The following is a 17,181-nucleotide window of genomic DNA, read 5'->3' as shown; positions in this document are numbered from 1 at the left end:
ATTACACGAGGCTTAAAATAATAAATATGTATTTTCTCACAGTTCCTGTGGGCCAGGAATCTGGGTGCAGCTTAGCTGAGTCTTCTGGCTCAGGGTGTCTCATTAGGCTGCAGTCAAGGTGTCATCTGGGGATACAGTCATCTCAAGGCTGGGTTGTGGAAGTATCTGCTGCTAAGCAAACTCTTGTGGCTGTTCGCAACCTCCAGGTACTTGCAGGCTGCTGGCCAGAGACAATAGTTCCATGCTACGTGGGGCTCCTTTACGGGGCTACTCACGGTACTATTGTTTGCACGGTACTATTGTTTGCTTTCCTGAGAGGGAAAAGGAGGAGAAGAAAAGGGGACGGGGAGGGAGGAGAGGGGAAGGAAGGAGGGGAAGAAGAGGAGAGGGGAGGAGGAGGGGGAGGAGAAGAAGAGACTAGTTTTTAATAACCTAATTTTGGAAGCAACAGTCCATCACTTTTGCTATAGTCTGTTGCTTAGAAGTAAGTCACTCCATCCAGCCCACACCCGATGGAGGAGATTCACAGGGTATGAACACCAGGAATCAAGGATCACTAGAAGCTGCCTACCACACCTGCCCTCTGAGGTTTTCTTGCCACCTTAGCTCCCCACTAGTTTATCTAGCAGGTATTTCAGTGAAACAGCATTCCTAGGTGGTGGTTGATTTGAGGCAGGTATTTGCTAGTTTAAAGAAACAGAGAAGTGTTGAGATGGGCTCAGGTCATGGGAGATTATTTTAAGGAGATCCACAGAGGCAAGTCTCACAGCCCATCTGTCATTGTTCTAGATGTAGGAGTAGTCCCAGTAATAGTGTCAAAACCCAACATGGATTGCATGCTTCCTTTGTGCTAGGTGTTGGTGCAAGTTCTCCTGGATTGTTCCCTTTATTCCTCATTAGGACCCTAAAAGGAAGGTGCAGTCCTTATCCATGCTTTAGAGATGAGGAGACCAAGGCACAGAAGGGTGAAGCAAGTTGCCATAGGCCACGTGACTCAGAAGTCGAGCTGGGATTTGATCTTTGGCAGGATGTCTCCAGAGCCTGTGCTCTAAACCACCACGTAACACTGCTTCTAGGCAGCCCAGCTAGGAGCTCACAACCTCGTCACTTTTCTCCCACATTTCTCCCTCTCTGCTTCCCTCTCCCCTCTGGGGCTGCGGGTCACAAGACAAGTACTCTGACTGATGCTTATCAGAAGGGGATGATGTAAGAGTGAAGTCCCTCAGTCACCAAATATTTATAGATGCCAATTAAATGCCAGGCTCTGGCCACCCCCTCCTGCGGTGTGTTTAGTACAAGAATGTGTGTCATGCCCTTTCTGTTCCTCTAGGAAGGATGAAAACTCTAAGACCTGTGCCACTCCCGAGACACGGAATCATCACTTAGGTCTTTCCTGACCACAGTGGAAATGCCAGGCACTGAGGATCAGTCATTTTGTCTTTTCTTGACCTGACTTGATCCTCTGTGTGCTTTCTAAGGCAGACTTCTAAAAAGGGTGGTTTACGCTCCCTGCCTCTGCGTCCTTTGCTTCCGATCCCCCCTCACCCGCTGCCATCTGGTTTCTGCTCCTTACTGCTTCCCTACACTGGCCTTGTGAAAGCAACTGGCCAACTCCTGGTTGCCAAACGTGGCACACTTGCCAGCAGTGTCACACTGCCCTTCTCTCCACTCTGTGTCACTGCTAGCCTCGTTTTTTCCCCCTTTCTCCACTTAGCTGCTGGGACATCACACTCTCTGCTGGTTCTTCCATCGCTTTGGCTCCTGTCTCGCCTCCCTTATAGGCTCATTTTTGATCTTCTTTATTTGGGAGTTCCTTAGGGTTCTGTCTTCAACCCTTCTATCATTCCCTCTAGATTAGGTTCCACCAAAATTTCATCCATGGCCAAGAAGTCCTCAACCTTTATCCCCAGAAGAACGTTTCCCTCTTGAGCATCAGATCTCTTTATCTATGTGCCTCTATATTAGACACCTCCTCTTGCATATCCTAAAGAGACTTAAAACATGACATGTCCAAAGCTGATCTGATCATCTTCCCTCCAAACATGTGCCTTGTCCTGTGCTCCCCATTTGTGTGACACCACCTCCCACCCCAGGCTCATCCTAACCCTGACTTCCACCATCAATTTTTGGATTCTGCTCCCTTGATACCTCTCCAATCTAGCACTTCCTCTCTGGACCCCACCCTTCTACCCTCACCCTTTCCAGTATACTCTTCACACTGCTGTCAAACATTTTTTCCTATTAACCAAGTCCGATGGTTTTATTGTTGTCCTAAATGCTTCAGTGACTCCCAGCTGCTTAAAGGTTAATATCTCAACTCCTTAAACAGGCAGACAAATCCTTGATAATGTGGTTCTTATCTCCCTTTCAGCGTCATCTTCCAACGCACCTTCATTAATACTGAATTTAGAGTAGGACTTCCAAGGACTTCCTTGTTTCTGCTTGGAATCCCTGCATCCCTCTGTCTGGTGTGTCTTGGTGAATTTCTGCTTTGCTCCTGATATTTCACCACTCCACTCATCACACTGTACCACTTATGTTTGACTGTCTAACCCCTCGGAGATCTAAAATCAGTGAGGACATTATAAGCACCTAGCAGGATCAAGAAGTTAAGTGCAGAGAGGCAAAACAGTACACCCAAGCTTCATGCCCAAACTGGAAACCATTTTTTCTATGTTAGTGAGCTGGAAACTGAGAATGAACCGTGTTGCAATTTATGTCTATGGGTTCCTTAGTAGTTCTTCAGTAATGCATTCCTCACGGAAGTAACCTTGGAAATCTCAGATATTGGCCCTCATAGACTGATGAGATCTCTCACTGGTCCCCTCTCCAATGTGCTTTCCCCATTGCACACTAGTAATCTTTTCAAACTGCACAGTGATCATCTCTCACGCCATATCACACACACACCACATCCTGCTTAAAGCCCTTCATGGTTCCCTATTACTCTGCAGTTACAACAAAACAAAAGACACCTCTTAACATGATCCACACTATCTGGCCATTTATTTAACTCCTATCCCACATTGTTCCACTATCTGTGTTGCAGCCATACTGGCCCTTTTCTGGGTTCCTTGTACTTGCCTACCCAGCCCCACGGCAGGGCCTTTTTATGTGCTTCTCTGTCTGGATAATTCTTTCCATTCTTCTTCCCCTGGTCCATTCATTCTCACCCCCAGTGCTGCTTTCTAAGGGTAATGTTCTCATCTTCTGAAGATCAAATCCCCTGTGTATCTCCCCTCCATTGTATTTGCCACATTCCTTTTTTTTTTTTTTTCTTGCGGTAATGCGGGCCTCTCACTGTTGTGGCCTCTCCCGTTGCGGAGCACAGGCTCCGGACGTGCAGGCTCAGCGGCCATGGCTCACGGGCCTGGCCGCTCCGTGGCATGTGGGATCTTCCCGGACCGGGGCACGAACCCGTGTCCCCTGCATTGGCAGGTGGACTCTCAACCACTGCGCCACCAGGGAAGCCCAGCCATATTGCATTTTTGGTACTTAGTAATGTGATGGTTCAAGGTCCCCCTCCCTAGGGCTGGAACCACATCTCTCATGTTCCCTCCTGCATCCCATGATCCACATAGAGCCTGGCATAAAGGAGGAGCTCAATGAATGAATCCGCGAGTGAGTGAGTGAAGATCTAGAATAACAGGATTTCTGTCATGGAGTGTTCTGCCTATGTTTTCCTCTAAGAGTTTAATAGTGTCTGGCTTTACATTTAGGTCTTTAATCTATTTTGAGTTTATTTTTGTGTATGGTGTTAGGGAGTGTTCTAATTTCATTCTTTTACATGTAGCTGTCCAGTTTTCCCAGCACCACTTATTGAAGAGGCTGTCTTTTCTCCACTGTATATTCTTGCCTCCTTTATCAAAGATAAGGTGACCATATGTGCATCACAGCAAGATCCTTTTTGACCCACCTTCTAGAGAAATGGAAATAAAAACAAAAATAAACAAACGGGACCGAATGAAACTTAAAAGCTTTTGCACAGCAAAGGAAACCATAAACAAGACCAAAAGACAACCCTCAGAATGGGAGAAAATATTTTCAAATGAAGCAACTGACAGAGGATTAATCTCCAAAATTTACAAGCAGCTCATGCAGCTCAATAACAAAAATACAAACAACCCAATCCAAAAATGGGCAGAAGACCTAAATAGACATTTCTCCAAAGAAGATATACAGATTGCCAACAAACACATGAAAGAATGCTCAACATCATTAATCATTAGAGAAATGCAAATCAAAACTACAATGAGGTATCACCTCACACCGGTCAGAATGGCCATCATCAAAAAATCTACAAACAATAAATGCTGGAGAGGGTGTGGAAAAAAGGGAACCCTCTTGCACTGTTGGTGGGAATGTAAATTGATACAGCTGCTATGAAGAACAGTATGGAAGTTCCTTAAAAAACTAAAAATAGAACTACCATATGACCCAGCAATCCCACTACTGTGCATATACCCAGAAAAAACCATAATTCAAAAAGTCATGTACCACAATGTTCATTGTAGCTCTATTGACAACAGCCAGGACATGGAAGCACCTAAGTGTCCATCAACAGATGAATGGATAAAGAAGATGTGGCACATATATACAATGGAATATTACTCAGCCATAAAAGAAATGAAATTGAGTTATTTGTAGTGAGGTGGATGGACTTAAGAGTTTGTCATACAGAGTGAAGTAGGGCAGAAAGAGAAAAACAAATACCATATGCTAACACATATATATGGAATCTAAAGAAAAAAACGGTTCTGAAGAACCTAGGGGCAGGACAGGAATAAAGATGCAGACGTAGAGAATGGACTTGAGGACGCAAGGAGTGGGAAGGGTAAGCTGGGAGGAAGTGAGAGAGTGGCATGGACATATATACACTACCAAATGTAAAATAGGAGCTAGTGGGAAGCAGCCGCATAGCAGAGGGAGATCAGCTGGGTGCTTTGTGACCACCTAGAGGGGTGGGATAGGGAGGGTGGGAGGGAGGGAGACGCAAGAGGGAGGAGATATGGGGATATATGTATATGTATAACTGATTCACTTTGTTATAAAGCAGAAACTGACACACCATTGTAAAGCAATTATCCTCCAATAAAGATGTTAAATGGGAAAAAAAAATAGAATAACAGGAGTTTTCCCTGCTGCTTTTACCCTCACGGCTACTCTGTATTTGCATATGTACTTTAACAAATTTTCAAAATATTTCCAGATAAGCGATCTAATTTGATATTAACAATTGACTGGAATAGTAGAAAGGGTAACCCATGCAGGTGACTTGTCCAATGTTACATGGCTAGTAAGCAAAAAAGTGGGACCAGAACCAAGCTTTATCACTTTTCAGACCAGGGCTCTGGCCATTAAACAACCAAAAAGGAAGCAAAACAAGATAACGTATAACTTAATAGGCAGCATCTACACAAAAGACACTAAAAGAAATATCCAAATAAAAACACAAAATAAGATTTATTTTAGGCTGATAGAACTTTGGTTCATGGAACACGGGTAGAAGTTCTCTAAATGCTGGCATTTTAGCCTAGAAGGTTTGGGCTCTGACATAGAGCAAGTCACCTAGAATTCTGGTACAACAGGACTCAGTTAATATTCTATCATAATTCTCATTAAAATTTAGATGTTCAATAAATGTCAGCTATTAAATCATTAGTGGGAAAGTCTATTCCTGGAAACCTTTTCATCCTTTCCTTAATGAGACTATTTATTTATTTAATTTTGTAAGGAAATGAGAGAAAAGTTAATCACTTAGCAGGTTGAGTACGTAGCTGGGACCAGTTGTTTCAAAGAGCAGCCGCTAAGGCTACTTACTCATTTAGGTAACATTTTGAAAAGACCTACTATTTAAACACAACTTCTAAATGTGTTTACATTTCCTGTACTAAATTTTTTAATGACTTAATAATTGAGTGCCTTTATAATATTACGCAAATACACGCTTTTAAGTTCAGATGTTATTTACCTAATAAAATGGACAATTTTACGTAAATGTTAATTTACATGAAAAGTTAATCAAGTATTTGCGGAGTGTTGATCATACTGAAAGCTCCGTGCCTTTCCTGGGGCTTGTATCAGAGCACTTCTAGTCTCCATATATTATATATATATATAAATTTTTATTGAAATAAAGTTTATTACTCAACTTATATTTAAACTCATTTTGCTTTGAGTTTAGTCTACCGGGTAGCACTTTCTTTTGCGGGGGCAGATGCGTGGGTGAACGGGGAGAAAGTTGTAAAAATACAAACTAGCCGTGCAAAAATTCGTGTACAGGGATCTGCAGTTCGCTATCACCTGATGAAGAGAGGACTGGGTAACAGCTTAAAGTCCACAGAAAGTTTCACTCGTCTGATGGAATGTATGCAACTGTTAACAATTTCCTACATTTGCCCACATTTCCAGTGAACAAACGTTATCTTTGCAATCAGGAAAATACAAGATGTGAAAAAAGCCGAAGAAAGTCGCACTTCGCCTGTCCCACGGGGTCGTTCCCGAGCTAGGGACTTGTTTGCCGGCTCCGATGAGTTCCCAGCGCCGGCAAACGTGCCCTTGCGGAGGACCTCGGAGGCAGGCCGCCAGGCGCAGCTCACTGGAATGGTCGTGGCGCGCACGCGGGCTGGTGATTCGCTGCGCCGGGAGCGGGGAGCCCCAGGCGGCAGATCCCTACGCGCCAGACCCACGCGCGGGGAACTAGAACTGCGCGCCTGCGCGCCCGGACACGTGACGGGCGCTCCGCGCAAAGCAGGTTAAAAGTCACGACCGCGGAGCACCCGGCCAGTCGGCGTGCGCTCCCTGCGTCCTTTAAACTGGCTGTAAAGGAGGCCGCCAGTCTGTCCTCGACCACGTCCCGCCCCCTTGGCCCGGCTCAGCTCCAAGCAACGCGCGGAGCCGCCTAGCGCCCCCCCTGGCCGCCAATACAGGCGCGCGAAACTGCGTCTTTCAACTGACAATGAAGCCATAACCACGCAGCCAGGCCGCTCCGGGCGAACGGGCGCGAGGCCGGGAGGGGAAGGGGAGAACAGTTGGGCCAAGCCCCGCCCCAGCTCGCGCCCCCATTGGCCGGCACCACGGTTCTGGGCCCGCCCCCTAACGGACCTGTCGCATTGTGACAGGCGTAGGGGCCAGTTCCTGTTGGGTCGGGGGCGGAGTCAGAGGTACCCTGAGCTCCGCCCGGACTCCGGGGGGCTCCTCCTCCTGCTCCTCTCGGCGGGGCGGGCGGCGGGTGTGGGGGGAATGTCATTGCTGCTCCGAGCCGTGGTGCCGCCTCCGTCTGCTCCTGCTCTTTCTCTGGCGCCCTCGTCCCGTCGGCTTTCGCCGCTGCCGCAACTGCACTGGGAAGACGGATGGCTAGAGGGGCGCAGGGGCCATCCGAGTTGAGAGAGCGGCGGTTGCGGCCGCTGCTGAGGAGGAGACTCCCCGCCGCCGCCTCCACCCCCCGTCCCCCGGCCTCGCGGCGCTAAGGGCGGGCGCGCGCGGCTCTCTTCCCTCCTCCTCCTCTTTCTTCCTCCTCCTCCTCCTCCTCCGGGTCCCCGCCCAGCACCCCTCGGACCAGGCGGCGGCGGCGGCGGCGGCGGCGGCGCGGAGCGAGACCCGCCGCCGGGGCACAACATGGCGGAGTCCTCGGCCCCGGAGAGCAAGCACAAATCGTCCCTCAACTCATCCCCGTGGAGCGGCCTCATGGCCCTGGGAAACAGCCGGCACGGCCACCACGGGCCCGGGGCCCAGTGCGCGCACAAGGCGGCGAGCGGCGCGGCACCGAAGCCGGCCCCCGGGGGGCTGTCCGGGGGGCTGTCGCAGCCGGCCGGCTGGCAGTCACTGCTCTCCTTCACCATCCTCTTCTTGGCCTGGCTCGCCGGCTTCAGCTCGCGCCTCTTCGCCGTCATCCGCTTCGAAAGCATCATCCACGAGTTCGACCCGTGGTAAGTGCCCGCCGCCCCTCCCCCGCCGCGGACCCGGGACCGGCGCCTCCCTCCCCACCCACCCCCCCGCGCTCTGCCCGGACCCGCCACTGCTCCCGAGCTCGGGCGCGCCTCCTCCTGCAAGCGAAGTTTCCCCCGCGCCGCTCGAGGCGGGGCGTCGGGGCCCGAGCGGGACCTTGACCCGGGTTGGGCGAGTCTGCAGACTCCCAGAAGGGCGAACGCTTCTCTTCGTAGCCGCCTCGGCCCGCGGAGCCCGACCCGCCGCGCCGGGCGGGGGACTACCCGCCTCCCCGCCCGCGGCTCTCTCCTGCTCTCAGCTTCTCGCGCGCGTTTTCGGCCGGTTGGGATGGGCTCGCCCAGGGGGTGCCCTGTTGCAGTTGGAGGTGAGTCCAGACGTGCAGGAGCCTCGTTGGCGCAGCCTCGCAGTTGCACGCTTTTACCGTGTCTCTCTTGGCTCTCAGACGGGAAGGGAAAAAGCGAGGGAGTGAGGTGTTGGAGGAAAGGAAATAAGGTCCCTAAAAGTGATCTGAAAGCTAGGGACGCTTATTTAACGTTAGATATTTTCAAGAGTGGCTTTTGTTCAAGCCTTTAAGTGCACTTTGCACCTCACCGGTCCACTATTATCTTGGGCTACTTTTTAAACCAGGCTCATTACTCTGTGAGCCAAACTGTCACCCTGCACAATATCCGAAAGCGTTGCATTAATTCCTTTATTGGTCTCTGCAGGAAGGTTTGTGGATTAGAGAACAAACAGTACCATAGTGATGGGGAGCCCTGGATTGTAATACTGAAGTTTCACATTGTATCAGGGACTGACCTGAATGTTTTAGGAAATTACCGCATAAAGAGCACTAGCTAATTTATCTAACTTAATTCACTGGTCTGTGAATTATTGAGATAGGAAGAGTGCTTTAATTTTTTTTTCCAACTTGACCAACCTGGGTTAAGTTTTCTTTGTTTTTTGTTTTAGCCCTAGTCTGTGCCTTTTAAACTGACTTAATTCATCTTCTTGACCCATCACCCTTGAGTTCATCTTACTTCCTTATAATTAAGCCCAACTAAACTTGAGGATGTTTGTCATTGGAAGTACAGAGAGAGAATCTTCTTGAGAGTTAATAAATATATGGATAATAAATATTTGGGGGAGTGAGTTACCCATATATTAAAATACCAATTGAAGTTCTGTTACAGATAGAAAAATTGGTAGTGCATCATCATCTGTTGAACACCAGAGGGGTCCACTTCTGGAGAGTCCAATTTAGGTAGAGAGTTAACAGCTGTGACATGCTTTCATGAAACGTTTCCATTCCATTTTAGAGGTTTGATTTTTTAAAAAAACAACTTCTGTGTTACTTGGAATCACAGAAGAAAATAAATTACTGTGACGCTTATGAACTAGACAGAGTTTTGTTAGTCTTAGCTTTGAAACACATAAGCAAATTAGATAAAAATGAAATTGAAACCAAAAAATGAAAACTGCTAATGTTTTGCTGAATATGTAAAAAGAGAAAGTTGTGTTTTTTCAGTTTGCAAGAGCAGAAGTGCATGGTTGACCAAACATTACGGGTAACAAAAATTGTGAATAATATTTCTGGAGAGTATCATTTTTATAAACAGAAGGCTGCATAATGTTTAGTAGTAACATTGAGGCTTAAATTAAGGATTTCAGAAAAATTCACAACTGAATGATGAGATGATTGATATTTTTCCTAATTTTTGAAGGAAGATTAGAAATCTGCATCAAGTGAGGCAAAGAGTTTCTACTAAAATTGAGTATTATAATCATGAAAAGTCTTATCAGGTTGCTTCACAGATAAGTTTTATTTTATTCAATACGGTAAAAAATTAAAAGTTGATTTCTTCTCTAGTTTCAAGAATATGCTTGGAGAGCATAACCCTTTTTTACTCACAAAAATTTGTTTGCATCTTTATGTGTATAAAACATTTCAGAAACATCCTTTAGTAGAACGAATAACATTCTGCATTCGAATTTTAATTCATATACTCTAATCTAAAGGTATATAAACCTCTTCAGTCGTAAAGACCTACTTAATGTAGGTTTTTGGCTTACTGGTAGTTTTAATATATATGTTTTATTATATTCCTGGTTAAGCGTTTATGTTCATAGTGTTAGGTAATTCCAACTAGTAGTAAATAGCCTTTTATAATAAAGGAACTGTCCCTATCCTTTGTTGTGAATGGAGATTTGCCAGTATAAATCTAATGTCTTAAGTATAATTCAGGTGACTTAATGAGAGAATTTTCAGTCAAAAAAAAAATCTCTTGTTTGCTCACTTATGTTTTTCTTTTCATGTCTTTCAAAGATCTCAGTTAGGCATCTGATTTTTATAATCCATTCCTGTTGAAAAATTTGGATTTTAAAAGTGGTTTTCCTTCAAAGCTACTAATAGTACCACCAGCACTTTGATTCTACAAACATTCTAGTGTTATACTATCTTGGGAGTCTCTCAGATTACTGTTTTAACATGTAGTAGTAACATGAACCTTTAATAATGTTTAAATGTTCCTCTCAGGTTGTGTATCCACAAACCAATTTATTCTGGCCTTCCCTGATCCCTTTTTCTCATGTCTCTGTACTGACTTCACTTCTGAAATCTTTTTAGTGAAAAGTTTACTTTCTCTGATGATTGTGAGTTATGTCTGTAAATTTTAACATTAGTACTTAAATTGCGTAAGACTCTAGTTAGCTGCCAAAGGTGGTGACTCACTGTCACAAAGTTATACTTGTTTTTTAAGTTTGTCATTCAAGTTATTTTATAAATCTTACCAGTTGTTATGAGGGTTGGTATGTGATGTTCAGTAGTATTTATTGAATTTTAAAGTACACTGCACTTTTTTAGAACTTTGCCACATTTTTGGTAATGATATCTTCACCACTTCACTTTAGTAATTTCCTCCCTTATCAGTTGACTTTATCAGACATGAGGACACAGTTTGAGAATTTATTGTCTGTACTTGGCAAACATTTGGTTGACCAACTATTTCAACAGCACCTAATTTTATCTGGAGCAGAATGTAGTTTCTACTTATTTTTGTTGTAAGTATTAATACTTTCATATTAACCAGGTGCTTTTCCCATAACCATTATCTTGTTAAATTGTGGTAGCTTTCCCCCCCCCCCCGCCTGCACAGGTTGTAGGGGGTTCTCCTTGGAGCCCTAGAAGGAGAATTCTCTGAGCCTTGAGTTTTGGCTGCAGTTAGCTGTAAAAGGGCAGCAGATGCCTTTTTGCAGGGCAGAAAGCTGCAATTTAGAGTTGAAACTTGGGGTGCAATTTTTCATAGAAACTATGGTATAAATAGGTTAGTACGAACATGTTTTCAAAGGAGTGATAAACCTTTGGAACATAAGCTGTTTGTAAGTTGGGGACCACTTCCTGTACTTTGAGGTCTCCATGTTTTTCTTCACTTTGCAGATGACAAAAAGAGGCTATTGACCTCAGTTCTGAAGAAGATAAAATGGGTAACAAAACAAACTTTAGATTAGAAACATCCCTAAATCTTAAAAAGGCACTTTATGGAATCATTAGCAACAGCAGTCCAAATGCACTTCAGAACAGGTACAGTAAGTCCCTACTTAACGAACCTTCAAGTTGGGAACTTTCAAAGATGGGAACGTGCCCCTGTATACCAGCTGTTGTACTGTACTACTGTACTTTTCAAGGTACTGTACTGTAAGATTAAAAATGTTTTATTTTTTGTTTGTTTTTTATGTATTATTTGTGTGAAAAGTATTGTAAACCTATTACAGTACAGTACTATGTAGCTGATTGTGTTAGCTGGGTACCTAGGCTAACTTTGTTGGACTTAGGAACAAATTAGACTTACGTTCTCTTGCAGCGGAACTTGTTCGTTCGTATGTAGGGGACTTACTGTATACTGTCACTGATTTCATTGTAATTTAAAACTTTTCTAGCCTTGAGCTCTTGAGATCATTCTACATTATAAGAACACTCAAGGAGGAGGTACAGGGAGTGCCTTGAGCTGCTGGGTTGGATGATGGGATTGGACCTCCTCCCATTGGGTGAGTGTGGTGGCTCCAATAGGTAGTAATCCTGGGTTTCCTGAGGTATGTTCTGGGGGAGTTAGGCTCTGTCAGCAACCACTTTGGAACTTTTTCTTTCTATAGAGTATTCATACATTGAGGGCTAACTTGAATAATACTGCACACCACATACTGCCGTGAGTAGTTTGCATAAAGACAACGTTGGTCATAGAAACTTAGAATAAGGAATTGCATTATAGGCTCTGACCCAGTTATTATGAATATGAGGAAACTTACTAGTCTGTCTATGATCTATCTCTGATTTTTATGATCTCAATAAGTTTTGGGTGCTTTGGGGTATGAGAGAAAATATTAAAAGTTCTCTTCATCATGATATCTTATTAATCAGTGCATATGTGCTCTCAGAAATAATGGAAAGATTAATATTCTCCAGTGACCGAATCATATTTTTTTCCTCTATTTGTTTACTTTGCAAACTTAGTGCTGTTAGAGAAAGACAATATTTCAGTTAACTTGAATTATGGAGCACCCTACAATTCAATAGACCGGTATAATGCTAATTGTTATGAAAATTTTCAAGCATACAGAAAAGTTGAAAGATTTTTACGGTGAACACTCATACTGAACATGTAGATTATACAGTTAGTATTTACTTTATTTGCTTTATCATATCTTTTTATCTGTCCATTACTGTTTTTAAATCTTACTTGTAGGATACCGATAGTGTACTGTTCACTGTAATGTAAAGAATGTTATCTTTGTTCCTCAACTCCATGATAAAGAGGAGCTCTTATTTCCGGGTAGCATTTATTTTCTACCATACTTGAATATAATGAGTATAAATACTGTTTATATATCGTCTTTGATTGGAGTGCAAGTTAGAACCAGATTCAATCATCCTAGGTTTTGGTTGGTAACTTACCTAACCTACATCATACGTCATTGCATTAGCCCAAGTCTGTTAAATGACTTTGTTGAATCTGGTGTCTCAGGAGAAACTCTGAAGTTGTTAGAAAGATATTGATGTTGGTTTTATTAGATTTAGTTTATGTGGAACTCCTAAACTCTTTTGAATTATTAGAAGCCTTTTATTGGTCAGCCTGTTGCTTACTGTGATGAGTCTTATGCTCTTTCTTTGCCATGTTTTATCCACATGAAATGCTTAATGGAGTTTTATGTATAATTGCAAAAGTGGCTTCTGTCAGTCCCTACAATAAATAGGAAGATAGGAAAACATTTTCAAATAATGTAGGACCACAACTATGCTATATGGGCAAATTAATACTGTTGAAAGGGAAAAATTGTAAATGGTTAACCTGCTACTCCATCTTCACTCCTTTATTTGCTTTGCCTTATTCTGGTGGACATTTTTTGTTTTTAAACCTCTTACTCTTTTCTGAGAAGGTTTCTGTGTCCTTACTTTACCTTTTTCTTACATGAATAATTTCCAGGGATTTAGAAATTGATAGAAAGTGGCAATACCATAAGATTTAAAAAAAAAAAAAAAGTTTGTTAGGTCAGGGTTGGAAGAATAGGAGCAACTGCTCGAGGGTCTCATATTTTAGTATTGATAAATGTACGTTAACTGGCATTTGTAGACATTCCAGGGAACCTAACTACTATTTGGAGCTTTATTTCTTTGGAAAAGTGCTTTCATAGTTTTAAATGAAAAACATTTAAACATATTTTCGAGTATAACCTGGATGTGAGTTGGTGTCTTTATGTTGGAGAAGTTTGTACTATTTTTAGGAAAACAAATTTCTAGAAAATTGTGACTGGAACACTAAGTTGACCATATCATCTGTGACTTTTTTTCTTTCTTTGGAACTTAGTATTGCAGGGTAACTTTAACATGTGTTCTAAATAGTGGTAGATAATTAGTTTTTTACCTTGTCTTATAACTTGGTTTTAGATACTAGAATTGAAGAGATCAGGTAACATCTTTTATTTCTGTAGATAAAAAATATTTCAATTCAGTATTCCTCTCAAGGATTGAATAATACAGGTACACCTGTTCTCCAAAATCTATGTCTCCACCTGTTCTCCAAAATCTATGTCCTTTTTATTGCATTCTGTGCCTCCAAGGCAGGCTTAAATGAACGTGTCCTCCATTTAATTTAATGTTTTAAAATCAGCTGCCCTGATTTAAGTCTTAACACATTGACCTATCAAAATGCCCTGGGCACAGTCCCTGCTCCAGCTAACCACACTCATTAGTTGGATGATGGCTAATTACTTTGTTTGTTTTGATGTAGGGAAGAGAGAAGAGTTGATGGTGGCATAAAGTTGTTATACCTGAATGAATGACTAGGGAATTTTCTTAGAGGGGCTTTTAAGGGAATAGCTGAATGAGAGGGAAAGATGATTGAATCCAACTGAATGTTGTTTTCATTTACATTTGTCCATAAAAAGTTCACAGTAATGAGGTTGGAAATATTAAGCCATTTGAGTTAAGAGACTTATGGGGTGGAAGTTAAACTTTTGGAGTAGACTCAGAATTCTATAGACTAAAGGACTTTTAGAGTATATGTTGGTTGGATTGGCTTGTTTTCTGGGTGAAGAAGCTGATTGCCAGGGTGGTAAAGTACTTTTTCTAAGGTAGTACAGTTGTGGCTTGGCTAGATTCTTTTCCGTTTTCTTTGCACGTGTTTGCATTAGAGGAAGTTTTTGAGTTGTTTGAAAATTGTTACTTCAGAAGATGAGGGGAAGTTAGTGTCTACCATTCACTTTATTTTTTTAGAGATAACTTTTTTAAAAAAGTACTTATTTATTTGGCTGCATCAGGTCTTAGGTCATCAAATCCGTGGCATGCGGGATCTTTGGTTGTGGCATGCGAACTCTTAGTTGTGGCATGTGGGATCTAGTTCCCTGACCAGGGATTGAACCCCCAGGCACCCTGCATTGGGAGCGAGGAGTCTTAGCCAATGGACCGCCAGGGAAGTCCCTACCATTCACTTTAAATTGACAGTGTGGGACATGTTGGCAATTCAAGTTTAGTCATGGAAACAGCTTTTGTGTGAAGTTTGACTTCTTTAGAACTAGTGATTTTAAAAACTGCATCAGTTATCTGTAATTTCCATAAGTTAATAGTTTCCATAGTTTAACTTTTCAAACTTATATTTTTTGACTTTTTTTTCTTCATTCTTAATTTTTTCTTCTCATCCCAAGGGAAATATTAATGCATAAAAACATAAAGAAATTTTGTTTCTCTTAGTAAAGTATTAGCGATTTGCTGATAACCAAGTTGGCAATGTTTCTTCTGGGGTTTCCTTTTAATTTCTTTTTCATGCCTTGCAGGTTTATTAGCTATTCTCAGGTAAAGATTTTTCTTCATACTATGGGTGTTCTTTTCTTTAATGTTATCTAGCAAACTCTGCAACCTGCAAATGACTTCAAGTGAATTTGGTTTTTAAACTTAAATTATTGGACTCCTCTCTCTTTCTATAGATAGATGGATAGATAATATTACAGCACATACTTTTTTCTATACTATTTTATTATTATTTTTTTTATTTGATTTGATTTTTATTTTTTTGGCTGTGTTGGGTCTTCATTGTTGTGCACGGGCTTTCTGTAGTGGGGGCTACTTGGGCTTCTATTGCGGTGGCTTCTCTTGTTGTGGAGCACAGGCTCTAGGTGCGCGGGCTTCAGTAGTTGTGGCACGCGGGCTCAGTAGTTGTGGCTTGCGGGCTCTAGAGCACAGGCTCAGTAGTTGTGGCGCACGGGCTTAGTTGCTCCGTGGCATGTGGGATCTTCCCGGACCAGGACTCGAACCCGTGTCCCCTGCATTGGCAGGCGGATTCTCAACCACTGAGCCACGAGGTAAATCCCATATTTAAAAAATTAAAATATAGTAATTCATAATTAATTTCTAAAGTGCCAGTATATGTGCAGCTTAAATTATTGTTTGTTACTGGCCAGATGAGTGGAGTTAGTGAAAAGAATCATGCCTGGAAACTCACTTGTGACCATAATGCTTTTTTTTTTTTTTTTTTTTTTTTGATTGAGGTAGAGTCGACATATAACATTGGTTTCAGATATACAACATAATGATTTAATATCTGTATACATTTTGAAATGATCACCAGGGTAAGTCTAGTTAACATCTATCACCTTAACATAGTTTACCCCCAATTTTTTTTTCTTGTGATGAGAACTTTTTAGATCTACTCTCTTAGCAGTTCATGCTTATTCTTTTAACACCAGTAACTCCTGTAAAGAAAAATACACCCTATTTAAGAAGTTTTATTGTTAAACTAAATTATTATACTATCTTACTTGTGTAATCCACAGGAAAAATAATGGAGTACAGTTATTGGAAGGTAGCACTGTTGTAGTTTTTGAGTTATTCTTTGAAAATGTCTTAAATATTTACATAAATGAGAAAAGAAATGTATTCTACAGAGACTTTTTATTATCAGTGAGAAGATGTTCAGTCTTTAAAAAATTTTTTCACTTATGGTGAAATATAACACATTCTGAAAAGTATATACAGTGTAATTATAAAATAAACACCCATGTGACTGTCACTCACATAATCAAGAAAATTGCCACAACCGCAGAATTCTTGGTGTGTGCTTTCTCAATCCATCCCCTTCCATGCCACACACTTTACAATAATTACATTCTTGCTTTTTCCCCTAGGTGGTATAATTCTGAGTGCATTCCTAAATAATATAATTTAGTTTTGCCTATTTAAAAACTTTAGAAAAATGCACTTGTGGCTTTTGTGTCTTGCTTTTTTTGCTTATCATTGTTTTTAAGATTCATCTTCACTGATCAAAGGGTTGTTGAGTGTATGTGGATAATAAGGTTTATCAATAATTTGATTAACCAGGCTTCTCACCCACCGAGGAGTTTGCCTGCTCTTTTGCAGCAGGAAGTATCTGTTAGAAAGAGAAGGCATCTTTGTCTTCACTTGAGATAAAAAGATTGTCTCATGGTTGAACACTGAGCTCTAGTCAACCTTGTCTCTAGATAACCTTGACAAGTTTTTTAAAGGTACTAACTGGCCAGAGAGGTTTAATCTTTCAACAGACACTGAGACTGCAAAGAGGGTTGGGTGGGGAGGAGACATCATTTTCAAGAGCTAAATGATAATCAAATAATCGTAAATGCAGAATTACTGGATTTTAAACTGTAGCTTTTACCAACTATTGTTCATTTTACAGAATATATATTAAAATTTATGTAAGGAAAAGAGTTGCTGTAGTTAGTTCTTGAAAGAAA

At 42.1% G+C, this 17,181-nt stretch overlaps 1 protein-coding gene across 3 annotated transcripts in view; it reads left to right on the top strand.

Moving 5' to 3' along the window:
• The first annotated feature begins 7,132 nt into the window (after positions 1–7,132).
• STT3B (STT3 oligosaccharyltransferase complex catalytic subunit B) overlaps positions 7,133–17,181 on the top strand; it is a 104,594-nt gene continuing 94,545 nt past the window's right edge. For 2 of the 3 annotated variants that reach the window (XM_067005853.1, XM_059077324.2), the window contains exon 1: positions 7,133–7,928. In XM_067005853.1, coding sequence (XP_066861954.1) covers positions 7,618–7,928 — 311 coding nt within the window. In that variant the 5' untranslated portion in view covers positions 7,133–7,617. Of the gene's footprint in view, positions 7,929–7,998; positions 8,312–17,181 lie in introns of those variants that run through there. The other variant, XM_067005854.1, reaches the window with a different exon arrangement.

The sequence above is a fragment of the Kogia breviceps genome, chromosome 10, assembly GCF_026419965.1.
Source record: "Kogia breviceps isolate mKogBre1 chromosome 10, mKogBre1 haplotype 1, whole genome shotgun sequence".
NCBI lineage: Eukaryota > Metazoa > Chordata > Mammalia > Artiodactyla > Physeteridae > Kogia > Kogia breviceps.
This window is presented reverse-complemented; position numbering and strand designations above follow the sequence as displayed.